The 27,184-nt window shown below is 37.2% G+C and overlaps 1 protein-coding gene across 14 annotated transcripts in view; it reads left to right on the plus strand.

Annotated features, from left to right (window-relative positions):
• The window catches only part of LOC140846792 (bromodomain adjacent to zinc finger domain protein 2B-like), a 120,976-nt gene that overhangs the window by 73,988 nt on the left and 19,804 nt on the right, over nt 1-27,184 (plus strand). For all 14 annotated transcript variants that reach the window (XM_073224500.1, XM_073224503.1, XM_073224501.1 and 11 more), the window contains 13 exons: nt 2,769-2,909; nt 5,168-5,422; nt 6,366-6,580; nt 7,452-7,526; nt 8,327-8,534; nt 13,452-13,514; nt 14,439-14,583; nt 18,602-19,209; nt 19,632-19,905; nt 20,082-20,237; nt 20,622-20,782; nt 24,973-25,283; nt 25,670-25,805. In XM_073224500.1, coding sequence (XP_073080601.1) covers nt 2,769-2,909; nt 5,168-5,422; nt 6,366-6,580; nt 7,452-7,526; nt 8,327-8,534; nt 13,452-13,514; nt 14,439-14,583; nt 18,602-19,209; nt 19,632-19,905; nt 20,082-20,237; nt 20,622-20,782; nt 24,973-25,283; nt 25,670-25,805 — 2,748 coding nt within the window. The remainder of the gene's footprint in view (nt 1-2,768; nt 2,910-5,167; nt 5,423-6,365; nt 6,581-7,451; nt 7,527-8,326; nt 8,535-13,451; nt 13,515-14,438; nt 14,584-18,601; nt 19,210-19,631; nt 19,906-20,081; nt 20,238-20,621; nt 20,783-24,972; nt 25,284-25,669; nt 25,806-27,184) is intronic.

Genomic DNA, 27,184 nt, shown 5'->3' on the forward strand with positions numbered 1-27,184 from the left:
CCATCTGAATTTCTTCTTTGGAGAACTGTCTGTTCAGCTCCTCTGCTCATTTTAATTGGATTATTTGCTTTTTGTTTGTTGAGGTGTGTGAACTCTTTATATATTTTGGATGTCAACCCTTTATCAGATCTGTCATTTCTGCATGTATTCTCTCATACTGCAGGGTTCCTTTTTTTCTAATGAAGGCGTCGTTTGCTGTACATATGCTTTTCAGCTTGATATAGTCCCACTTGTTCATTTTTGCTTTTGTTTCCCTTGCCCTGAGAGATACTAGGAAGTCGTTCATGTTTATGTCCAAAAGAGTTTTCCCAATGTTTTTATCCAAGAGTTTTATGGTTTTATGACTTACATTCAGGTCTTTGATCCATTTTGAATCAGCATGTTATTTTCTTTTTAAATAAATTCTGCGATGGTATACCAGTATCAATTATATTAAAAATAAAAACTCAAAATGACTATATGAAATAATGTTTAGCAGAGATATATGTATGTAATGTGTGCTTTTATTGTATGTGTATATTTGTTTCTTTATATATTGGTTTTTTGTGATGTCTTTAGCTCTTTAAGTAGCAGATCCCCCAACTCAGAAATGCGAAGTGCTGGATGATGCTTTGTACCGTGTAGTGGTTCTGGAGCAGAATGGTCTCCCTAAAGCTGTTGTGTGTTGTTTATAAGTTGCAGATGGCATCTGAAATCTGATTATGTCCTTAGATTAGAAGTTTCTCTTTGTTTCAATATTAAAAAGTGAAGCCTGTAGAAACAAAAACCTAACTTTATCAGTTATTTACCAATAATAAAAAGTTACTGTTAATTACTGGGATGTTGTTTGAGGGTCTTTTGAGGGCTTAAAAATTGGTTTCATGACTGTGATTTCAGATACTTAAAAATTCCTCAATATAACTTGAGTATTATTAACAAATGTGTTTATCTCTGCTTTTGGATACAAGGTTTGTGTATAAATGAAAATTGAAAACATCAATTATGTTTGTTCACAATATAAAATATGAAAAGTAGAGAAAAGACTGGCTATTTAATATTTTCAATGACTACTAGTACAGATGTTGACGTATATTTATGTGGCATTTGTAGAATTAATCATTAATTCATGCTTAAATAAGTTTTATATGCTATAGCACACCAAATATGTCTGTTAGAGTCAGGTGATAATTACTGTAGTCATAAATAAAAACAATATTTAGACCAGTGGGTGAGGAATGTTGAAATGATACGGACTTGAGAGTCAGGGAAAAGGATAAAAATCACTCAAAACTGTGCCTGGCAAATTGTACAGCTGAGAATTGAATAGGTGCATAAAGAAACGGGTGAATAAATTAGTTCTTCTGTCCACTCTAAGTTCACAGTAACATGAGAGACATTAAACAAATAATTGTCCCAGAGTTCAATAAATGCTGTATTATGTGGAAGCCAAGAAAGAAATATTAAAGTGCCTGAAGTAGTTGTGGAAAGAGTAAAAAAAAAAAAAAGGCGTGTGTGTTGAGAAGGAGGAGCTGTGAATTCTAAGCAGGGCGGGGATGACATACACAAAGGTACAGCCTGATGACTGAGTCAGGGCCCTTGGGGTGGGAAGACAAGGGGCAGAGGGAGTCAGTTTTCACCTTGTATGAACACCTATCTTAGCTTTGTTGCTGCTCCTCCTCTTTCTCCTCCTCCTCCTCCATCTTCAGCAGCATCATCACATCATCATCCAAGCAGTGCCTCACACTGTCAGGCTGACTTTTCTCCACCCGGCTGTGTCAGTGTGAGTAGGGCCTGGCGAATGCCCTGAGAGGAAGACGGGAGGCTGACCTCGGGTGGGGCTGGGTTGTGACCGTCTATACATGCCATTTGAAGCTGATTCTTGGAGTCATCTTACACCAGAACCACAGGATTTGCGTTAGTCCTATACAGTTCATTAAAATTCACTAAATAAATTAGTGAATAATTTGACTAAATAATAAATTAAATTAGTGGATAAGTTCACTAAATTCACTGAATTTAGAGACGCCATGCTTCCCTTGAAGTATCTGTATTAGTAAAAAAAATGGATGCCTGTCGCCAAGTATTAAAGATCCTACTATTTTCAAAGATTTCTTGGAAATCTCCCTTTTATCCTAAAAATTGACCACACTCTTACCTTCTGTTCCATATTATAGCTATGGTTTTTTAACTGGAAAAAGTAGTGCATATCACTAGTTAAAAATGATGCCCAAGAATACACACGCACACACACACAGAACACACAGTTGGCCTTTGAACAATGTGACATTAAGGAAACAACTCTGCATGTAACACGTGACTCCCCAGAAACTCACCTACTTATAATAGCCCACCACTGACCGGGAAGCCTTACTGATAACATGAGCAGATCATCAGCCGTATTCTGTATGTTATGTGTATTATATGCTGTATTCTCACAATAAAGCTAGAGAAAAGAAAATGTTTTTTCAAATTGTTGCAGATCGCCAAAAAGTTACCGGTGTATTTTTTTTAAACCTGCATATAAGCGGACCCATGCAGTTCAGGCCTGTGCTGTTCAAGGATCAACTGCACAAAAATATATACAGTCATAAGATTATTTTGAAATTCAAAGAGTGACAATACTGAAAAGCAAAATAAGTTATTTCTATGCAATCCTAAGTCTGTTGCTAAACCTGCTTGGACAGTTCTGTTCATGGACATAACACAGATCACTTTTTAAATTTTAACTAAAGGTTTTTCAGACATAATAATGGTTAAAGAGACTATGTGGGCATGGTTTTCTTTTTAAGGAAAAAGAACGGTTGAAGCAAGAAAAACGTGATGAGAAAAGATTAAAGAAAGAGCTTAAACTAGAGCAACGAAGATTAGAATTAGAAATTGCAAAAGAGCTAAAGAAGCCTAATGAAGACATGTGCTTAGCAGACCAAAAGGTAATTTATCATGTAAACCATTTCATTACTAAATTTAGTTTTTCCTGTGTTCTCACCTGTTCGTCTGCCAGAGCTGCCAGTACGAAGGCTTTCCCTTCCAGCTGGGCAGCGGATTTCTGTCTAGGTCAGTGTGCTTCTCCTGGATGGGCACCAGTAAGTCTACTGACCTCCTGCCCTGGGAATGGAAGTTCTAAATACATAAGTGGTGGAGCGCTGCCAATCTTTTTCGTTGAAATAAAAACACTGCACAAATCTACAAGGGTGAATGATAAAAGTAGATAAGATTTCTGTTTCATTTGGTCCTTCCTATATGTTTAGATACAGAAAGATCTACCTTCTCTTCGGAACCCCCTTAGATATTTAAATAAATCAGCATTTATAATCCGTCACCTCCTTCAGTGCTTTAGACCTGTTAGCTAACTGTCATTGAGTATGTTGACTACTTTCCAGGCACTGTGCTAACTGTTTTCTATGTATGAATTCTCTCATTTAATCGTCACCACAATCCTGTAGAAGAGCTATTTATGCCCATTTACAAGTGAGAAACTGACCCAAAGAGGTGAAGGAACTTGCCCAAGATGACAGAACTCATAAGTGGCACCTTGGATCCAAACTCCGATTTGTTAAACTCCAGGGTCCATACTGTTTTTCACCTTGAAAGCCAAGAAATGTGTCCAGAGGACCTCATGTGTATTCTCTCTTGTTGTTTTCACAGATGTTGCTAAAATACGTAAAAGTAGAAATTTGGAAAGAGCGAGATAATCATGTTAACTGGCATAATTTACATACTTATTAGAAGAAATCAATTATGTTTGGCTATAGTTAAGATGGTATTTCTAGAAAATCATGAATGATACATATTTCTGTAATACTTTCAATAACACTGTAATTAGTCACTAGCATCTATATTATATGCCATGTTTATCTGATAATACAAAGAATGGTTGTCTCTTTTCAGCTTTTTCTAAAGCACTTAAAGCAAAAATATCCTAGTGGGGATTTAGTTATAATAATATTCTTACTTAGCACAAATGCTTTTAACTACAAATAAAAGTATAAATACTAGTTTTAGTAAAACTGGATGTTTAAATTTTCCTACGTCCAGAGAGGGTACATAGGTTAGTTGACACATTTAGTAGGCTCATAGTGAGCAATTTTTAAAAAATCCTAAATGACCTCTATTTTCTTGAATTTGTTACTTCCGTTTAAATCCATATGCAATAAATCAAATATAGAAGTCCATTTTAAGCCTTACTTTTGTTAGCTTTGTTATATAAATTTTTTAAATCATATGGTATGTGTATGTCTGATGGTTCAAGAAAAAAGATTCAGACTTAGATGGTTTTCAAATGGAACATGTAAGGTTTGTATGCTGTCAGATATTATCCAGAGTTCTGTGTTTCCACACAGTATTACTAGAAAGGGTCATTGGTTAGTTGTTTCAGTAAGTGCAGGGTGGAGGAACATTGTTTAACAAAGACCAGTGAAATAGAAATATTTAAAAGTTCATTTTTTTCTAATCAAAATTTAAAATACTATTATTAAGTCTCATTCATGGACCTTATTGCCTTATTTACTTCTTAAATATTCATGACAACTGGTACTACAGTTTTGTCATTAAAATGTTAAAATGTGAGCATATTTGAGAAGTAGCAAAAGAGGCTGCTTTCTAATGTTATGTTGAAATTCAATATTAGTGTTTTGCTACAAGCCTAGAGACTATTAGTTGCAGTGTAACTGGGTTCTTGATAGGCTCATGGGTTCTGGTCATGTGGACCAAATAATTTATCTGCATTAATTAGCCAAAGATGGTACCATTCTCCCATCGGCCCATAGATACACGGTAGTTTCTGAGCTACCAAAAAAGCGTGAATTATTATTCAGTCTCCATCATTAGAAGAAATTAGTACACGTGTCCTACTTAGTATGTCCATGGCCAAGTACTTTTGAAATGCTTATTTCTTATGTTGCTCCAGTTATGTCACCCATGTTCTATCAATATGTTAATTAAAATTTGTGTTCTTTTTTCAGAATTCTGAGTTCGTATTGAGTTCAACTAAAATTTATTAATGGTTGCTTGGTTTTAAAATCCCGTGCTTAGTACTATGGGGTTGCAGAAATGCCCTCAGGGAATCCACAGTCTAGACGGAAAACCACTGGTAGAATTCAAGAGCAAAGAAAGACAGCAACTTGTTCTATTTCAGAAGATCTGAAGTCATAGCCTTTTTAGTTAATTAGTTTTTTATTTTATTTTTCAGCCTTTGCCAGAGTTGCCTCGTATTCCAGGACTTGTTCTCTCTGGAAGTACATTTTCCAACTGTCTCATGGTGGTGCAGTTCTTACGAGACTTTAGTAAAGCTTTAGGCTTTGATGTCAATACTGATATTCCAACCCTGAGTGTGCTTCAGGAGGGATTGCTGAATCTAGGGGACAGCATGCAGAAAGTGGAAGACTTGCTTGTGAGGCTCCTGTCAGCTGCTGTGTGTGATCCAGGTCTAATTATAGGATACAAGGTAAGAAAAGAAAATACAAAAATTATTTTAATTTGTACCCTCAGTGCACTGATAGCTGGCTTTAGCATATTAGCAGAAGAGTGTATACACTGATCTAGTTTTTCCCGCATCTCACAAAGTTAAGTGTAGATTTGCTCTCAGTTGCAAATGGTCCACATCTAGGAAAACCTGGTTCATAAAGCCTAGGGAATGTAGATATTCCCAGATTACTCTTATTCTTCTCTAGCTTTTGGCCAAAACCAAGCTGACTTAAGGAAAGTGATACTCAGCAAAAGAGAATTTATAAATCATAAAGAATTAAAATTTATGTATGCCTTTTGAAATTATGCCGTGTGCTCTCAGTCACTGTGAACAATTGAGGCTAATGGCAGCACCTCTAAGATCAGCATGTTAAGACTCTGTACCTCCCAGTGGATACTCAAGAAATGCAAATGGATCATAATTCCAGCTAAGATACACATTTCAGTCGGCTTTGCTGTAGATAATATGATGGAGAGAGAAGTTTCCAGGTGCACCAGTTGCTTGTTCTTCCATTTTCCTATTTAGTGTACCAGACAATAAAGTCCATGACACTCTAGAGCTGGAAAACACACAGTAGTGCCCCTGGGCCTCCCGCAACCAGTACTGATAGAACGTCTAGATAAAGCCTTAGAAAGCTTGAGATAGTTTCTATAGTCACAGAAGGTATGGTATCTACTCATCAGTTCACATACTCTCCTTCCTGCCTGTTCACCAAGGGTCTAAAGAAGGAATAGAAAGATGCAAGTACTCAAATACCTGTCTATCATCTGTTGTCTATTTTTATCTTCACTTCATTTAAAGTGCGAATAAAGCCCTTTTCAGTAATATATAGATAATATAATAAAAACATTTTAAAATCTTAATTGTTCTTAATGTTCTGTACGGTTAGGATCAATACTGACAAAATGCCAAACTTTTATAGGCCGAAACAGCTCTTGGAGAACATTTGCTGAATGTTGGTGTGAATCGAGACAATGTTTCCGAGATCTTGCAGACCTTTCTGGAGGCCCGTTGTGGACAGACCGAGCTCACCGAAAGCCTGAGGACCAAGGCCTTCCAGGCCCACACTCCGGCCCAGAAAGCCTCGGCGCTGGCCCTCCTGATCAGCGAGCTGGCCTGCAGCAGGGGGGTGGCCAGGTGAGCCTGGGCCCGGACTTCTCTGGCGCTTCCTTCCTGTTCTCAATTTGTCTAATCGAAACAATTTATATGACAAAGTAACACAAATGACCCGTGCAAAATCCAAAGTTACAGAGTAGCACAAAGAAAAAAAAATCACACTTCATCTCACCATTCAGAGATGACTGCTACTGCTACTACTATTTTAATGTATTTACTGCAGTCTGTTGAAAAGAAAATTTGGATCTTACTGCATGTTCTTTGTAACCATTTTGTTTACTTAATAATTGTTGATTATTCATATAAGGAAACATAAAAATAGTTTTTTCTTACTATGGCACCAGAAGGTAGCACCTTTGCAAGAATCTGGAATTTTTTCTTTCTTTGACATCTTTCAGTGATAAATAACCTATGTGATTTTCCTTCATAGCCATTAATAGAATTATCCAGCTTTTTATTTTATTATGTGCTAATAACAATTTAATATTAGTTTATTGATGTATTGTACTTTTTAAAAACTTAGATTTAAGAGTCAATGTAAATTTTGCACTCTAGTATTTCAAGTTTTGGTGAACAAATCCATATTCATCTTGTTCTTTCTATTCATTATTTTACATATTTTAATTATTATTACTTTTAGTTCTTTTCCTTTCTAGGAAAAGGATCAATCTGTATATTTCAGAGCCATGCATTTCTACCATTGGTGGACATACTAAGTCTTCTGTACATCTCTTAGCTGTGATACTTACTGTATTGATATAATTTTTCACTTGTTTTCGCTACTTATTGACATCACTTTTACTTAGCAAGAAATGGCAACAGTTTACTCACCATGTTAACATATTGCATAATGGATTAATTTCTGTCTTCTAATAAATTTTTGCATTGACAGTGAAATTGATAAGAACGCTGATTATATGTCAAACTTGAGGAGGGAGAAATGGATGGTAGAAGGTAAACTCCGCAAGTAAGTCCTGTTTTATTAAATTTAGTATACTGTTTCCCATTGTACAAATTCCCCAATAAAACATAAATTCCAGACACAGTATTTAAAGTTTAATATGTCTAAGAAATAAAAAAAGGTAAGGCTTAATTAAGATGAATTAAGAAATTAATAAAACCTAGGGTGAGAGTCTGCAATGGACAAAAGTTGTAATTAGAGTCATTGAACATCTTATGCTTCAAACTTAGAAAAAAGTCAGTTTACATTTTTGCTCCCAAAGAAGTCAAGCAATCACGTTTTCTAAGATTGTTGTTGGCTATCAAGTTACTTTTGTCATAAGTAGAATCTGTTTAGAACTGCCACTTTTTAAAATTGCTTTCTAATTAAAGTTTGCTTTCATAGAGTCTAAAATATCCAAATGTATTCAGAATTAAAGCTTAATTAGTTTCCCGCCAGGAAATATAATGCTGAAATTAACTCAATTTCTATGTAAGAGGATATTTCTTTGCATAATTTGAACAGAAATTTATTCAGTCTGATAGCATGGGATCAGGAATTATCATTGGTCATTGCTAGAGTTAATTTTTTCATCTGTTTTATTTTTTAAATATATTCTAATTCCAAAGAGATCCAGAATAATTCTTAAAAGTCAATATATTCTGTAATTTCTGGAAGCATATTTCTTAAATTTCCTTAATTCTAATATTATTGCCATTGACTTATTACTCACTGTAAGGCATTTTTGCTTAAAACTCACGTTATTTTCTGTAAAAATTATGAACAGAAGGTTTTCTTGTACATCATAATTGTGTTACATTTTAAAGGCTCCGAATCATCTATGGTAAGAAAGCAGGCAAGAGAGACACTTCAGGTGGCATCGATCTTGGAGAAGAGCAGCACGCGGCGGCCACCCCCACAGCAGGACGCAAGCGAAGAAGGAAGGGCGGGGACAGTGACGCTGATGGCAACGAGGAGGAGGAGGAAGCCAAGGAAGACAAAAAAGGAAAGAAAACGGATGTCTGTGAAGATGAGGTAACCAAGTTTAGGTAGATTTTATTACTTGACAAAGATAACAACATACTGAAAACAGCAGAATTTAGGGGTCAGGTGGATTTGGGTTTGAATTCCATTTTGACGCTTACTTGCCTCAGTTTCTTCATCTGAAAACTGAATATTTATAACAATCACCTCGTAAAGTTTTTTGTGATGGTTTAATAATTGCCCACACATGGGATGGGCTTACACTGAATAAACAAAGTCAAGTTCTTCTTTTTATAGAACATATTGAGAGTTCTTCAAAGAACCATGTAGATTCTTAATTTCAGGTATCCTCTTTCATTCTGGTAAAATACTAGCTTATATGTGTACAATACTTGATGCCTTGAAAGTATTGTCACATTTAGTGAAACTGGTGTATTTCTCAAGCATCAGTTTATTATGGGCCTCGTTGTGGGCACTTTTGATCAAAGATGAGTAAGGTAGCAAAAGTCCTCTCTCAGTTTGCAGTCTCACTGAGGAAGATTTGCCATAAGAAAATGTAATGTACTGCATGTTAACTGCTTTGCTGGTGGTATTTATTTACTCTGTGCTAGGCAGGCAGAAAGGAAGGGCATTGAACCTTTATGAGGAATAGGTCCTCAACGAAGGCTTTCTGGGCCCATTGGCTGAGGCTAAAAGGTGGGCTGAATGTTAACCTGGGGAAGAACCCGTAGAGAAGTGCTCAGGCGGAAAGAACAGCATAAACGGACGTAGAAATCTGAAACCACGATGCGCTTTAAGTGACTGACAAGTGCTTCATTGTTATTAGAGAGCCTCCTAGCAACAACTGTGAACTAGGATTTACACTTTTTTGGTAGGAGGAAGCCATTGCTTCCTCTTTGCAAGTAACAGAATGACAGAGTCACACTTGCTTTTTGTAGTGGCTCACTATGGCAGCGCCATGGAAAATAGAAATAGATTTGGGGTAGGGCAAGATCAGAGGTGGGAAGGTCAGTCAGGAGATGTTGCAAGAGTTGAATGAGTCATAGGGTCCCAAACTAGCCTGATGGTAGTTGGGAAGAAGGAGGAAAAGATTTCAGTAAATACTTAGGAAGAAGAATGAGTCGTATTTGAACTGGTAGGTTGATGGAAGGGTAGGATTGATTCCCAACCATCTGGTTTGGGAGGCTGCATGGTATTCTTGCCATTAACTGAGTTAGAGAAATCAGGAGGAGCAGAATAAATAGATGATAGAGGAGGAGGGGAGTGCAGAACAGAGAATGGAAGACAAGAAATGATGGTGGGTTTATTTTGGACATCTTAAGTTTGAGGTGCCTATGCAGCAGTTCTGCAGTAAGTTGGATATAAGAATCTGAAAGCCTAAAGATGAGTTCAGTCATGAACATATAGATCTGGAAGTTACTCACACAGACAGTAGTTTAAAATCATGAGTTGGGTGATTTTTGTACAGGGGGATTGGTTTAGGGAACAGAGTAGTAGACTGAAGTTGGAACCCCAGGGGATGTCAATATTTCAGAAGATCCTGTAGGGCTTCTTGTTGAAGAAGGAGCCATCGTAGAGGTAGGCGATGTCTGCAATGGGTCAAGGATCTCTGAGGCCATCACCAGAATCAGTGACTCACTAGGAAGACTCACACACACATCAGAATCAGCAGAGAGAAAAGGCATGTGAGCCACAGCCCAGAGGAAACCAGACCCACACTGTTAAAGAGTCTTTTCCCAGTGGAGTCACACAGGATGGGCTTAAGTCTCCTAGGAATGAGTTATGACAAGTATAAAACTCCCAGGAGAAAAACGTGTTCAGTATACACCCCATTGTTAGCACAGTTGGGTTCCAGTGAGCCAATCTATCAGCGTGGGAGGAAACCCTCTGAAATCCAAGTTCCCAGACACCAGCCAGGGACCAGCCTTGTACGCGGGCCTTTCAAAGGAGAGCAGTCAGACCTGCAATGTCAACTCTTTTCTACACATGTGGTAGTAGCAAAAATCAAGAAAACTGAACATTTCAAAAAGGAGGGAGTGATAAACAATGTTAATGTAGCAGGAGTCTAGTGTGATGAGGATCAAAAGTGTCTGTGGGATCGGGCAAGGCAGAGGTCCCTGTGGACCAGTGGCAGCACAGTCGTTAGGTGGGTCAGAGCAGAAGCCAGGCGGCGACGGATCGAGGATGATAGAAGGTGAGGAGGTGAGGATGACTTCTGTAAGCATTGTGCCTCAGAGGAAAAGGTGGTTCCTAAAGGGGACAGATAACCAAGGATTACTCAGATGTGAAAGGCTAAATATGATTTCGGGTTGAAGGGAGTCAGTAAGAGAGGGGTTGAAGATATAAAGAAAATAATCAATGGGGCAAGGTAGATAAACAGTACTAAAATTTGTTAATATTTAAATATCATTAATGTCTCTTAAACCACATGTATCATTTAAAGTGACTTTTTAATTGAATTAGATTATAGGGTTTCATTGAGCAAAATCCTGGCAAATGTATATGTTATGAATGTGAGAAAACAGTTTAAAAAGTTCTTAAGATAATTTTAGGACCTAACAAGTCAAAATAACATTTCTTTTAAGTGATTTTAGAGTTATCTGTTATTATGAAGAACTGGTAGCAACTTATCAATTGCCTTAAAAAATTTAACTATTTAATGAGCCCAATGATAAGATAGATGCATTATTCCTCAAAAAGTAGGTTTAGATTCTTGATTAAAGTTCAGTGAGTGTGCCAGGAATTAAAACTCTCTAGAAGATTAATTTCAGGGAGCCTTTCCGTTGAGACCCATGTGATCGCTTTCAGTTAGAAGGTCCTGCCCTTGACTAAGGCCATCCCGCTTTGTCTCAAAGATGATTCCCTCTTCTCCACACTCCTCATTCCTTCAGCACATGGAGTCTCTGTACCTAAACCTTAGAATTGTGTTGATACCTACGTGAGCTCTAACTTCACAAGTTGGCCTGGTAACAGGTTATGTGGATGATTGAACTTTGACACATAGGGACATACAATGGCCTCTCTTTTGGTTGGGAAATCATGGAGAACCACGGCAGAGACGAGTTCCTTGTGCCTAGTCTCCTTGCCTTTCTCTCTGACCTTTCAAGTTCTACACATCTCTTAAAATTATAAGGACTATTAGTCAAAACTCCTTTGCTTTAAACAACCCTTAGTAGACACTTTACTTCCTTTTCATCTTAGGGAGAGTCTTAGAAACAGCACTAAGTTTATTTGACTGATACATAGTTACTTTGATGTCTTTTGCAAGTATTTTTTATTACTGTTGCTTGAATTGTATTTTTGTGTAAGTGTACTATCAAACATTTGCCCTGCAAGTCAAAGGATCACTTTAGAACCATACAGACATGTAATTATGTAATTATCTATTTGAGGGTCATTGGGCCTGTTCTCTTTTAAGGCTTCTTTCCTGAAGTAGAAATTGTGTTACTGTCAGCACAAATACTATGCCTAAATGCCTCTGTAACTTGCTCCCCTAAACTGAATGAGAAGTAGAGAAATGATAGCTAATACTAAAGCTTCTTTTCATTTCCTTTTGTTGGGGAGATAACTACTCATCCAGAAATACCTGCTCATGAGTGGTTGGTGGCAGTGTGGCTTTTTAAAAATGCTTCTAGAAAATGAGCACCAGAAACAAATTTTACTTTTTTAAACCTAAGAAGTACCTGCATTTTCTAGATAGAACTTTCAGAAAGAGGGAAAGTAACCAGTTTGCACACTGTGTGCCTGGAAGTTTGCTGGTTACTTTCAGATCTGTTCTTCTCAGCCCTCACAGATGCCCCCATGTTACAGGAAATGTTATTATCAATTTACAGGTAAGGAAATAGTCTTAGAAGAGTTAAGTAGTTTGCCCATAGGAAGTAGCATGGCTAAGATACAAAGAAAATACATGTACCTTTTACTTTATGCTTTCCCTCTAAAACATATAATTTGGTGCTTGTTTTCCTATATTCATTTTCTAGAATGAAAAATTTCATGTAATCACTAGTAAAGTACCACTTATGAAATTAGTTAATATATATTGTAGGGATTATTTTTCTTCTAAAAGCTCAATGTGTTCAAAATATAACTTAACCTTCTTTGCCCTAAAAATGACTTCTTCGGTGAATGGCACCAGTATCTTTGCCGTCTCCCAGATTTAAACTCTTACCATAATTTACTCCTTCCTCTGTCTCCCTCACCCCTCGCTGCCTCATACCCGTGAGTTACCATGACTTAGCATTTCTAATTAGGTAATACTCTCTTACATCCATGTGCTTTTCTCCGTTTCTGTTTCTTTTACCCATGTGAGTCCCACATTCTCCCTCCCTCTTGAATCACTGCAGTGGAATACTAACCAGATCTGACAGTGTTAATCCTTTCCTGCTCCAGGCCATCTTAGGACTATTGCCGTATTATCTTTGTAAGCATAGTTCTCACGTTTAACCTCCCTCAAAGGATCACGTTATTGACCATGGTCAAGCATTTATAGCTCTAGATCGTTTAACCCTGAACTCATCCTTGCCTCATCTCCTGTCTTACCTCTTCATGTACCTTTCATGTCAAGATACATCAGACTCTTTCTGGAATGCCCTGCCCTTTCTCTGATTGATCGAATCCGAACCATTCTTCGGTAGCTAATGAGGACACAACTTCTTCCATGTAGCCTCTCTCGGTAAAGGTTCCCACTAAAAGCAATCTCACCCTCTCCTGAACTCCATGACTCTTACATCTCTACCTCTTTTGGGGTCCCTATGGCTTCCTCTGTGTAGTGGTTTTTATTTTCATAGTGTGATGTGCATGTGTCTCCCTACCAGATGATTAGTTTACAAAGAACCGAGAGCTGAGGCTGACTCATGTCCACAGGGCCTATCCTAGTGCTTTGCATATAGGAGGCCTTCATTAAATATCCACTGATTGATTGAATAAATCTTAAAACCGGTAAATGATACTGAATTTTGTCATGTATAGGATGAAGGTGACCAAGCAGCAAGTGTTGAAGAGCTAGAAAAACAGATTGAAAAGCTGAGTAAAGTAAGCACTTTTCAGATTATAGCTTACATCACTTTTGCAGTGTTTTAACAATCCACCTTGTATGGGATTCCTTTTTTCTGACTGCTAAATAAAAGCAAGCTTCTTGTACATAATTAAAATGGAGAGCTCCAGAAACATTCTCACAATTGAACCGTAAAAGTTTTTTGCCAATGTTAAAGGCCTCCCTCTTAAGACATGGTACTAACTTAATCAAGAGCTATATTCTTTAGCTCTTTATTTAAATACAAAATACCAATAAATGCATGGTTTTATTTCTTGGAATTCATTACTTTTAAAATTCAGTCAGATTTCATGGTAATAGTTTCAGCATCCTGTGTTTTATTTAACATTAGTGTATTTGTAGGTTTTATTTGCACTGGATCTATAAACTGTATGTATGTACTTCTCATGTAAAACCGAATTTCCGTAGCATTAGTGAAGTATTTCAGGATTAGTAGTATGAGATATCTGCATTTTATGTCATTAGATTCATCACACAGTTATTCCAAAATTTAGTCATATGCTGCCTTAGGTTTGCAGCATGAGTATAAAAATAGGGAAATACAGGTATATGTGAGTATTATTTGTTACACACTGTAGTCATTAGAATTGAGCCAATTTTCTTTGGCTCAGTGAAACACTTGACCACATTGTTTATTACCAAATATAAGACATGCTTTACTATAAGATACCTAATCAAACAAAACATTTTTAATCCTTGGCAACAAAACCCTCAAAGTAATTTCTGTCTTTACGACTGTTACTGGAACTGAAGTCAGACGTGTGGTATTAGTTCTTTTGCTGCCTTTCTTCAATAGTGAAATCTAGCAGCTCTAAAGCCATGATAAGTATAAAGTCACTTAAATACCAATTTTTAAAGCGCTTAACACCCATAGCATAATTGTATGCATCATTTTTTAACAGCAACAGAGTCAGTACAGAAGGGAGCTCTTTGATGCGTCTCACTCTTTACGTTCGATGATGTTTGGCCAGGATCGTTACAGACGCCAGTACTGGATTTTCCCCCAGTGTGGGGGGATTTTTGTAGAAGGCATGGAGAGCTCTGCAGGTAGGAGCCATTAATCTGTTACAAAGTAATATAACAGACCATACGTTTTAAAACCCTGTTACTCCTTCGATATGTTGTGTGCTTCCAGAATCAAATGTGCATTGTGGATAAACATTGTAAAACCTTGTTTTTCATTTCTTTTGAACTCATAATGCCCCTTTCACTGATAAATATTCCTTTCCAGTCCATGATTTTTCTTCTGCACTTTCTGACATCCACCCATTTAGTGGACACAGATCTTTACCTGTATTGGACTGTGTAGCTGCTGCTCCATTTCTCTTCCTTCCCACTGTCAAATTTTCCAACATGTGCTTTACTCTTTAACCTTTGCAGCAACCATCCATCCTGACGGTAGCCCTGGAGGTAAACTGCTTAAATCTAAGACCCTTAGCATAAGACTCATTCATCTTGAAGTCTTGAATGTGTTTGCAATTTGTGATTCCCTTCTTCTCCATTAAACTTCTTACTTTCTTAAGTATTATCACACATCCTTCATATTCTACCTTTAGATTCTGCTTTTCTGGCTCCGTTTCTGTTAAATTAACTAGCGCAGTGCACAGTGCATTTATAGGCCCGGTAAATTGTCTTGAATTGAATGTTTCAGAATACTATGTCTGGGAATTTTCAAATGCTTAGATTCTGATGGGGCCACAGTGTCAAGTCAGTGCTTCCATGTAGCCATTGCCCCAGGGTGGTGTAGGGAGGCAAAAACTTCTTTCAACTCGTTTTTTTTTTTGAATACTCAGTATGTGCCAGGCATTTCTGGGCACTGGAGGTTCAAAGATAAACAAAACGTTAGTCCATGCCCTCCATGTAGATGTTTAACAGTCCAATGTGAAGAAGGGACTGATTCATCACAAAGGTGTCTAGAACAGGTACTATATAACAACGTAACTACCCTTGGGGCACAAAGGACAGTTAATAATAATTGAAAATGGTTTAGAATAGTGGCTGGCATGTAAATATTGTTGGCATATAACAAGCAGTGTTACTCTTGTGCACAGTAATTTATTTCTTGTGGATTCAAAGTATATGAAGAATGAGTATAAAATCGTGTATTGGAATGATGCGTTAAAGTCACGGTCTGCCTTCCCGGGGTACAAGTTGCTGATAGAAATAGAATCAGGGAGGGCCCTTAGAGGCTTCAGGTGTGTTTATTTTTAAAGATTGATATGGATGGGTCAGAATGTTCATTAAACAGGATAGTGTAGTGAGTTCTTTTTTTAACTGATTGCTTAAAATATTTAAACATAAAAATACTTTAAAGCATGGAAAACAAACTAAGTAACTAATAAATCAGTAAGTAAGTGGGACTGTCATACTAATAAGCCCCTGAATAGCAAAAGAAAACATGAACAGAATGAAAAGGCAATCTACTAAATGGGAAAAAATATATGCAAATCATATATCTGATAAAGGCCTGATATCCAAAGTATATAAAGAACTCAATAGCAAATATGACTTAAAAGCAAAATAAACAATCTGAAGATCTCAATAGACGTTTTCCCAAAGAAGACACACAGATGGCCACAAGTACCTGAAAAGATGCTCAACGTCATTAATTGTCAGGGAAATACAAACTACATTAGATACCGCCTCATCCTGGTCGAGTGGTTCTTATCAAAAAGACAAGAAGTAAGTGTGGGTGAGGATGTGGAGAGAAGGGAGCTCTTGGGTACTGTTGGTGGGAATGTAAATTGTTGCAGCCGCTATTGGAAACAGTATAGAGGTTCCTCAGAAAAGTTAGAACTAGCATATGACCCAGCACTTTCACTTGTGGGTACTTATCCAAACAAATGAAAATGTAAACTCAAAACAGTATCTGCATCCCCATGTTCATTGCAGTTATTTGCAATAGCCAAGATAGGGGACCAACCTAAGTGTCTGTTGGAAGCATAGTAAGGGCTGGAAAGAAAGGGGATTATGTGAAATCGGTGATAGAAAAACTATCTAAAGAATCTCTGTATACTTAACATCCTTATAAACTTCCAAGTTTTTAAAAATAATTTTACATTTTAATGAGAGGTTTAACTGTCTATAAGTAAGAATTTGGATATTAAAGTTAATGACCCCATGAATAGGCTATTAAAATGTATCACCTCTGAAATCCCCTTACTAGTCTCAGACCTAGTGTGGTTGGTCGATCTGTTTGTTTTCAGATATATGAAAGTGATTTTTGAGATACTAGTTCTCAGAATAAATCAAGGACAAATATTAGTACTTCCTTGCTAGCTAGTAACTTGTACAAAATGAAGGAAATTTTCAAGCTTTGGATATATGAATAAATAAATTATGATATCCATATAAGAATATTATGCAGCTGATTGAAGGAAAATGTGGTACAGTTCTGTTTCACCATGGAAAGCAATCTAAGGTATATAGTGAAAATAGTAAAGCCATCCTTTTATTTCATCATCCCAAAAGTACTTATTGAGCCCCAGTTTCATAGCAGCCACCATGTTAGGTAGCTGGGATCCTGTAAAAGCAATATAAACATTGCTCTGCCTTTAACGTTTGTTGAGTTAAATTGTAGTGTGTGGGTGGGGTATGGAATGAAATATTTAAAAATTAGCAGGTTAATGTGTATAATGGTAAATTCTGCGAAAGAAACATATAGGATGATGATATTCTAAGGTGAATAATAAGATGGGGACCCTACTTGAAATAGAGTAATCAGGGAAAACCTTTGTGAATAAGTGATACTTAATCTGAAACATGAAGAGTAAGAAGCCAGTCAACAAAACAGGATTTCAGGCAGAGGAACACCCAGTGCAAAGGCCCCAAGAAAGGAAATAACTTACCATGTTTGAGAAGCTGAAAAAAGGGAGAAAGGTGAGCAAGGTTAGCAAGGACAAGAGTGGTTTTCAGGAACCAGATCATACAGTGTTGGCGGCCTTGCTTCTTAGGCATTTGGATTTTATCCAAATAAAAATGTTGCCGACAACAGGAGCATCCCATTTATGTAACAGCACAAACTAATAGTGCATGCATGTAAGATTTCCCAAAGGATGTATGGACATGATTGATTAACCATAGTTACATCTGAAGATTAGAAATAGGAACGGAGGGAGTAGGGCAGGAAAGGGTTACTTTATCCTCTCATTACTGAATATTTTACTGTGAACATACATCGTTTTTCAAATTAAATAAAGTAGGTTTATATTTTTCTAACACTTCTTATAAATTATTTTTAAAACACTGGTCAAAAATATGGACAAGAAGTTCACAAAGGAGAAATACCTATTATCCTACAGAAAAATGTCCAGTCTTATTAATGATCAGAAAAAAATATAGTTTAGTTTCTCACCTCCCGGATATTGCCAAAGACAAAAGTTACTGATAGTCTTCAGTTTCATTGAGGGTGTAGGCAAACAGATGCTCTTGTGTGAGACTTTCTGGAGGGCAATTTGACAATATATTTCAAAAACTCTGAAAAGTAATATCTTAGGACTCAGTTGTTTTCTGGAAATATATCCTAAGGAAGAAAATCAGGAGATAAAAAATCCAAAGACACAGATCTAAGATCATTCATCATTTATAGCATTGTTTATAGTAATGAATAATTGGACCCTATTAATAACTATCAATAGAAGATTGATTTTTTATGATATATTCCACTGAATATAGTAATTACAATTTATGGTGTAGGTATATATTTATTGACACATCAGAATATTTAAAGAGTATTATTCAGTAAAACGTACAGTTTGGAAAACTGTAAAATAGGATTTCATGTGTGCATAGAGAACTGGAAAAATTAATATAAAAATGTTAGTAGTAATTTGTATATTATGGCTTTTAATATTTTTTATTGTAATTTTTTGTGATTAATTACAAAATTACATAATTTTTTCCAATGAGCGTAACAAGCTAGTCTATAAAAGAAAAAAATGAAGAGTATTAAGTAAGCTAGAGAAATTTGTTAAAGTATTTATGCATATGACTTGATAAATAGCAATAAATATAGTATGGTTTGATCTAGAGGAACTGATCTTCGTAATGCTTTTGGATTTTGTAGGGCCGGAAGAAATTGCAAAAGAAAGAAAAAAACTAAGAAAAGCAGAAAAGATCCAGATCAAAGAAATACTTGATACTTCTGATGAGACTTTAAATTGTTCAAATCCAGATCATTGTAAGCAAAAGGAAGATCCTAACGAACAAGATAACACAAATCTGATTCTTCAGAAACCTGGCTCTTTTTCCAAATTCAGCAAGCTTTCAGAAGTAGCTGAGGTGCCTCCTGAGTCAGACGTAACGGCCCCCAAACCAAACAGCGGTGCAGATGGGTGCGCAGTGCCTCACCAGAACAGTGGGAGACACTCACCAGGCAGTGTGCAGCCAACGGTGACACAGAACAGCATTGAAAAGACACACTCGAGTCTGTTCAGTCCTGGTTCAGGTGGTGCAGGCAAGGTCTACAGTCCTCTCCCCAGTGACCAGTTGTTATTGCCAGGAACACCTTGGGAGGACACTTCCCTTACCCATGCCGATGCACCAGCTGCCGCTTCACCAGCTCCTCAGGCCCAGCCGCCCTCTAAGTCACCTTTGCCTGGCCCAGCTCCTCTTCTTGGATCATCTCCTCAAAATCCTGTTGGCCTAAACCCATTTGCTTTATCGGCTCTTCAGGTTAGTGCTACTAATTGTAACTCATTTTTATGTTGCTGTATTTGTCTTGAGTCCATGAAAATTTTCACTAAAGGAGAATCAGTCGAATATTTACAATATTATTCCTGCCACAGTTTGAGAACTGAAGAGAGTCAGTATTGTCTATCACCAGGCTTCATTGGAACTACTGGGTTCTAGGAGTTTAAGTCTAAGGCAAAGCCTTCCTTTATAACTTTGTAACTTGTTACTGTTACAGTACTTCTAAAAGGGAAATTACTTTGGGGAGCAAATAAGATGGAGTTTAATGTTGTTGCTATTGTATTTAGTTTTCCTCCAATTGAGGTAAATGAAAATATTTTTTCAGAATTTTAAAAATTTCAGATTCTAAACATTTTTCCTGACTTCTTAGGTTGTTCTACTTTTAAAATATTTTCTTTTTCCAGATGAAAAGTGGAGTACCTGTGATGGGACCCCAGTTTTGTGGGGGGCCCACGGGCGTGCTTAATTCTAGTATTCCATTCCTACCACCTGTCCCTAGTGTGGGATCAGGGTTGGGACTGTCAGAAGGAAACACTGATATGTTCTTGACTCCCAGTGTTGGGTCAAACGAAAGTGAGCCTCCAGTACCACAGAAGGAAAAAGTCTCTTCGACTCAACCTGCGGCTCTTGAAGTAGCCAAAGCAGTAAATTATCCTCGTTCAAAGCCTATTCCAGAAGGTGGGTACCTTGAGAGGGTTTGCTGTAGCCACTTACTTTATTGTATTGTTACAGATCTCTGTATTATAGCTGAATCTTTCATGCTTTTATATAGTTATAAATTTTTTCATTTGTATCATGCCATTAATTCATATTCTGAGTATCTGTAAGTGCCCTACATGTTTATCTTGGCTTAGAAATGCAGTTTGGCTGGTGGAGAATTACTGACCCAGAGGATTTAAAAGCTTTGCTCGCAGTGCTACATCCCAGAGGGATAAGAGAACAGGCATTACACAAACAAATTCAGAAACACCTGGATTCCATCACTCAAGCCTGCATCGAGAATAAGGACGGTAGGCACCTAAAAGAGATTTCTGCTCTCTTGCTTAGTTATGCGAAGTCATTCTTTTATCTTAAAGCATATTTTAGTATGTCTTAATCTTAATTTATTACTAATAGGCTTTTTTTTTTCCTATTTTGCCCGAAAACAATTTACATTTTCTTAAATTGGTACTACTTTTGATAGTTTGTTACAACCTACAGACATACTGTTCTGTTTCTTAAGAAGAGTACTTACTCCTCCTTGTGCAAGAGTCAGCTGCCTTGCTTATTCACAAGTGAATTTGTGTGTGTTAAATGTACATGTGTACGTGTTACCCCTGGAATTTCATTCACATTCTGGAAGAAATCATTGAGAGATAAAGTGGATTTTAAAATAAATTTCCTTTCAAATATAGTTACCATTATTGAGTCAAATGAGAATAAAGAAAGCCAGGTAACTCGAGATATTGTGGAGCACTGGTCAGTGGAAGAACAAGCAGTGGGCGTGGACTTGAGGATTCTTCAGCAGGTAGAAGATCTGGAAAGGAGAGTCGCATCAGCAAGTTTGCAAGTAGAGGTAAAATTGACTTGGAATAAAATCTGTTTTTAGAATAATGGACGGTAACTAATATTTATTGTATGCCTGATATATGCCAGTTACTGCGCTAAATGTTCTCACTTTGATTAATTTCCCCCATGTTACAGGTAAGGAACAAGTCTCAGAGTAAGTAACCTGTCAGTGGTCATAATATAGTAAGTGGCTAAATGTGGAATCAAACCAGGTCTGTCCTCCCGAGTTCTTCTTACTAAATCTTGCCCACCTCCTCAGTGGCATTAAAAATATCATTTCTGGTCTGCAGTTCTTCACCACAAGCAGGATTTCATAGTTTCAGCCATGATCAATGTAATGGCAAACTGCTTCTGCAGTGTTTCCTATATGCCTGGTAATTGTCCTGTATGCAAGCCGTGTTATAGAGCCAAGTTATATGTTGAACTTTCACTATGATTTAAAACTGCTAATTTTAAAATATGTTATGTTGTGATACACATACTCACATCCTATGTATATATGTAAAGTTTTAATTATTTATTGACTGGGCATTACCATGTCACAGCAATGATTGAAACTAAAAGGACAACAAAAGAAAAGCTTCAACTTTGTGCAAAAATTTTTGGTTTTAAAAAGAATATAAATGTCTCTTCTCAATTGATAATGTGATGTCTCTGAGAATAAATGGATGGATGATGAATAAGCATGAGACAGACACTTGAAAAGGCTTAGAAAATGTAGTTTCTGTGTAATTTGATTGAATATTTCATATTTCACTCAGAATGTGAGACTTATGCCATGATACTGTCCTACCAATGATTACAGATTAGCTGCATTAATTACTTTAATGCTGGCATTCAGAAACTTTGGAGGATCTCATCTCAAAAAAATCTCATTTTTCCAGAGCTAACAAAATGTCCCCTTTTTTTTATACCACAGACATAGTTACCAACTAAGGGAAACAAAAATTTATCATTTACTGAAATTGTGCTAGCAAACTTTATGTATCCTCCTCCTGGTACTATAATACAGTATAAAAATGCCTCACTTATCTGGCATCTTCAACAAATGAACTCTTTCTTCTACACAAGATAATTTTCTGGAGAAATGAAAATTATTCTATTTAGTGCCATCATTTTTTAACGTGTGTTGGATCGCTTAGGTCACCGTTACCCTGCCTTTTTAAATTGAGAATAGAGAGTTTGATTTAAGTTCTCTTGGTGACACCGGATCATCAGTATGAAGACCAGTTCCTGGGTAATGATTCCCTCAGGGACTGTGGAGAGGTTTTGCCCCTACAGTAAATTAAAAGGCCCTGGTGTGCTTTACCTTTTAAACTACTGCATCTGCTTTCCGTCGTCTGTCTTCATCATCTCGCACGGTTGGTTGTTACTACTTGCTGGTTTGAATCTGGTCGGTTCTACTGTCCCTGCTTTCCTCCCATAACCATCCCCCTCTGGGTTTAATCTGCCGGTTCTAGGTGGCCGTTGGTTGGGAAAGCAGATCATCGGCTTTTTGAAATTGTCTGTAAAGTCGGCGTGGGCCTAACCTTTTCCCGGCGACACACTGAGATCTTGGTCTATTGACCTTATCACATTACCGACTGCTTAGATGTTCTTGCCCATGTTCTCAGCAGCTAAGATAAATGAGATTGGTTTTTTAAGTGAGATGCTCTAGCATCCTATTAATAACAGTATTATGGGATTATTATGGATTTTTTAAAGAAATGAATTGTATGTCTTGAGGAATCTAAAACAACAAGTGATGGAAATAACCACAAAATGCAAAAGATTTAATGATTTTTTCCCAAAAAACAAAATATTTATGTGGTCAGCCCTGGGAACTAGCCATTGTGAAGACATGTTAAGCAGCTGGCCTGGTACTACTTAGGTGCATTCATTTCTATTTTCAATATTGCTGATAATATGGAAATTCTGTTTTATATTTTAGGAAAATCTGCAAGAATCTAGTCCTGATCTGTAGAAAGTCTAATTACTCTTCTAGCTCCTGTAAACACAGCTCCTGTGTCTCTCCTTCAGTTTTCTCTTTTATAAGCAGAATAATTCCTTCAGCCATCGGTCCCATGGAATGGTTTCCAGGCGCACGATTGTCTTCTGATTAAACACGTGTCTGTATTCTTAAAATGTACCCCTCACTGTACACAGAGATGCCTGATGTGCTCATGGGACTTTACTTCCCTTAAGCTGGCACTATACTTCTCCTCATGCCAACTTGTACTAGCTTTTTAACATCCGAACCATACCGTTGCTTCACTGAGTGTGCATTATTAGAAAAAAAATCGTTCTGCATCTTTCATTGTGCTTTTAAGTGTGTTGTATCGCATCCAATATTTCTTTGATTGGTTGCTTAAACTTCAAAGCTGAAATTTACATTTATCATTGTTCTATTTTTATTCATTTCATTTGGATATATTTTTCAGCATATGAAACTATTTTTATCACAGTCCTGTCATACAGAATATTAAATTTCTTCCTAGTTAAGTCACCTGCATATTTAATAGTTGAACCGAGCTGTTCACAAGTATATTAACATGACAAGCCAAATATAGAGAGCCCTTGGACAGTGGCAGTGAGGACCTTTTCTGAGGTGGCAAGCTGTGTCTGTCACAGGGCTTTGCAGATAATTTTCAACCATCCACCTTCTCAAAATCTAATCTAGTCCTCATTTTCTTGTCTCTTGCCTTGAAAAAATCAATATGTATTATTACATTTATAGGATTCCCTTGATTTAGCAATTTTGGATCCCTTCCAAAATCTGGGACTGAGGTTCATTTGTTATGACATACATGATGCAGTAATGTGTATGTACCCTTTATAAATTCATCCATACTTTCTAAATATGAATATTCTCTTGAGGTAAGAGGAAGTATTCCGATATATAAGAAAAATAATTATCTCTAAAGAGATTTAATGAAAAGGGTCATGTTCATTCTACTTTTTACGTAATATGCTTTTACAAAGTCCCTATTGTACATCAGAGTGGACACCACAAAATTGAATAAATTGTGGTTTCTGCCCTCAATAATACATGTACACAGCCCTGCCGAATCTAGTAGCGGATTGTGAAGATGTACGAAGTCATTCATGAATTCAGGCCAGGAATACCCCGATTCTGGTGGGGCCAGGGGAAAGGTCAGGGAGGATTGCCTGCAGAAGTCCAGATGGAACGGGCAAAGGCGGGGAAGCTTTTGTGACAGAGAATAAGGGGTGCCGCTGGGAAGAGTCAGTAACTGGGCAGAGCACCAGGGCCAGGAAGCTCAGGACATGTTTGTGGTGTGACAAGTCACGGAGTTTGATTGCAGTGTAGGAGGCCTGAATGGGAATATGAGCGAAAGAGGGAGATTGAGGTACTTGAATGTCATGGTAAAACTGGGCTCTGCTAAACATTAGGAACTCTGAAGGGTCTTGAGCCAAAGGATCACTGTAAGCAAGCTGAATGATAAGACCATTCATTTATTCAATCGACATATATTTTGAGTGTCTAATATTTGCTTTCCCACTGCTGGAGATGAAATGAGTAAAGGTAGAAGTGGTCCCTGCCCTCAGGGAATTTAGAAGTAGAAAGACATTAATTAAATAATCACAGCAGTATCAAGCTGTGACTGCCACAGGTATGGGATATTACATGGTTCTAGGAGAGACTGTAGGAGAGAGGCTTACCTCCTAAAAGAGGTCAGGGAAGGATTCCCTGAAGAAATAAATTCTCACGCGAGGGCCACAGGATGAGTGGAGTCACTAACTAGGTGCAGAGGAAAGGGGAAAAGCTCTGCAGGCAAATGCAGCAGCTTATGCGGAGCCCCTGAGGCCAGGATGGGCAGTACAAGGGCCTGTTCAGGAGGAGTGGCTGAAGGAATGAGAATGAACAGGGGGCACAAAGTCCCTGCTGTCGAGAGATTCCCATTTAAAGGGGCCCGTGAAAGAATAAGCCGTTAGTGTGGAGTCCCTCAGAATACTTTGCTGATCTCCACTCTACCTCTCATAATATCAAAAGTTGTTAAATTTTCTTCTTCAAACTTCTCTTATAACTTTCTAATAATTTTCTTTATTTTTGCCTAGCATTAGGAAACACAAGGTAAAAACTTCTAGTAATGATCCTTGAGGTCTGTTGGTGTCGGCGGCTGTATTTTAAGTAAAGGTAACTCACCCGTCAGGCATTTTAAGAGGAAACCGTAATCACGTTACTCTCTTGATATATAGGGTTGGATGTGTCCAGAACCCGCATCAGAGAGGGAGGACTTGGTCTATTTTGAACACAAGTCATTTTCGAGCTTGTGCAAGGAGCACGACGGAGAATTTACTGGCGAAGAAGGAAGCAGTGCGCATGCGCTAGAGCGGAAGAGTGACAACCCCCTAGATATAGCTGTAACCAGGCTGTCTGAGCTGGAGCGAAACATTGAAAGAAGGTATCTGAAGAGCCCCTTAAGTACCACCATTCAGATCAAACTGGATAATGTGGGCACAGTTACTGGCCCTGCTCCTGCACCATCCACTAGTGGTGATGACGACAGGTAGGTTATTGAAATTAACTTGAAAAATTATTGTGCTTCTTTGCTAATTGGAGCCTATTTTCTCTTGCCTGTTATCTGTGTATCTTCTTGTATGTCTGTGATCCACATAGATCATGCTATTTGCATGGTGCTTTGTAAAAAATGATTTTCTTTTGTTATGTGTGTTGATAATCCTGCGAAGTGATCTTACATTTACCTGTTTGTGGCTAAGCTTTGAGGCACGTAGCCATGGTCTGTGCACTACATCAAATTTAGTTGCTTAAACCTTACACTTATCGGCTGTTACATGTTTCATCATCATTGGCTTTCAGTGTGATGATTGTTTCAGATTCAGTAACCGTAAGTGTGGACATGACCTACTTAATTTTTCTATTGTTTCAATGCAGAATTGAAGAGGATATTGTTCCCGGTCTCAGGGTCTGGCGACGGGCATTATCAGCAGCTCGCAGTGCTGCACAGGTGGCCCTGTGCATCCAGCAGTTACAGAAATCCATAGCATGGGAAAAATCAACTATGAAAGCTGTAAGTGTTATTATTTAAGAAATACTAGAGCTAATTTACTCTGTCCTGTTTTTTTCCCACCCTCCAGATTTTTCTTAATTCTACATTTCTTACTGTCAGAATAATGTATGCTGTACCTGAGTTCTCTTAATTCTTAAATGCTGTATGGTTTGATACTTTCCTCCTCGTTGTGAGCTTTTTGAAGTAATCTATCAAATGTGTTTATCTTTTAATCTCGATTCTCCCTCCTTCAGATATTCTTTATAATGGACTGAAGTTGTCTTCTGTGTTCAGTCAGCATAATAGTTAATTATGTTGCTAATCTAATCATAATAGTTGTTAATGTAAATATTCTGAAGTTGTTAATCCAAATATTCTTTTGCTTTCGTAAACATGGCAGTTGCTAACATTACATGTAGTGTACATTCATTGCATCCCTAAAATGTTCCTTATGTTTTTATCAATTTTAATTTTTTAATACTAAGAAATTCTTAGATAATAAATACAGAATAAGCAGAGAGCTCTTACTTTATCCAATGATATCATGTATTTGACATCAGATGCAGTTCACATGAAAGGTAGATCTTTTAAGTCTTTTCTCTAATAATTCAAAAAATTTTTTCATCTTCTGTGTTTGAGCCCAGTTAGTCACTGTCATGTAGTGACCCCTTTTTTTGTACCAGGCACCAAATATTATGTGTTCAATCATGTCTGTGTCCCTTTTGTCTCTTACCACATAGAGAAATATTTATTATACACAGACTTTTGTGAATTGCTTCACCATTTGCTTTTAAATTATAGATTAGCTTTAACATTCAAACATTTGACATTTGTCTGCATGAATGACTGGAAGTAAGATTACTCAACAATTGTCATTCCCCAAAGAAAAGAAGTGATCCTTAAATAATTTTGCATTCTTTCCTTCATTCTCATCTCTGTGCTTATATTACTGAAGGCCTTATTCATTCTATAGAAGTAAATTCGGTTTCTTCTGTATTTTTTCAGTTCTTCCTAAAATGTCCACAGAATAGTGAATCTGCAGTTTTCACAATATCCTCAAATTTCGGTCTTTCCCAATGTAGACTAGAATTTACCATGAGTTTAAAGACAGTGTCCAGTTCTGGTAGCATTTTTTACCAGGTAAAAATATTTTCTTGTAAAAACTATTAAAATCAGTTTTAAAGTCACGTTAGACAAATATGTTTGGTGGAGTCTAGGCTGTAATGATAAAAAAATATGGAATTCCTACAACACAATTAAATTTGAATGGTTATTTTTCTCATCCACCAAGAGAATCATCACAGTGTGGTCAGTTTTGTTACAACCTTTACACAAAAAAACAAAACTGGTACCAAAAGCTGCTTATTTGTAGTATACTTACTTCCTACAATTCACAGAAT

The sequence above is a fragment of the Manis javanica genome, chromosome 16 (assembly GCF_040802235.1).
Source record: "Manis javanica isolate MJ-LG chromosome 16, MJ_LKY, whole genome shotgun sequence".
Classification (NCBI taxonomy): domain Eukaryota; kingdom Metazoa; phylum Chordata; class Mammalia; order Pholidota; family Manidae; genus Manis; species Manis javanica.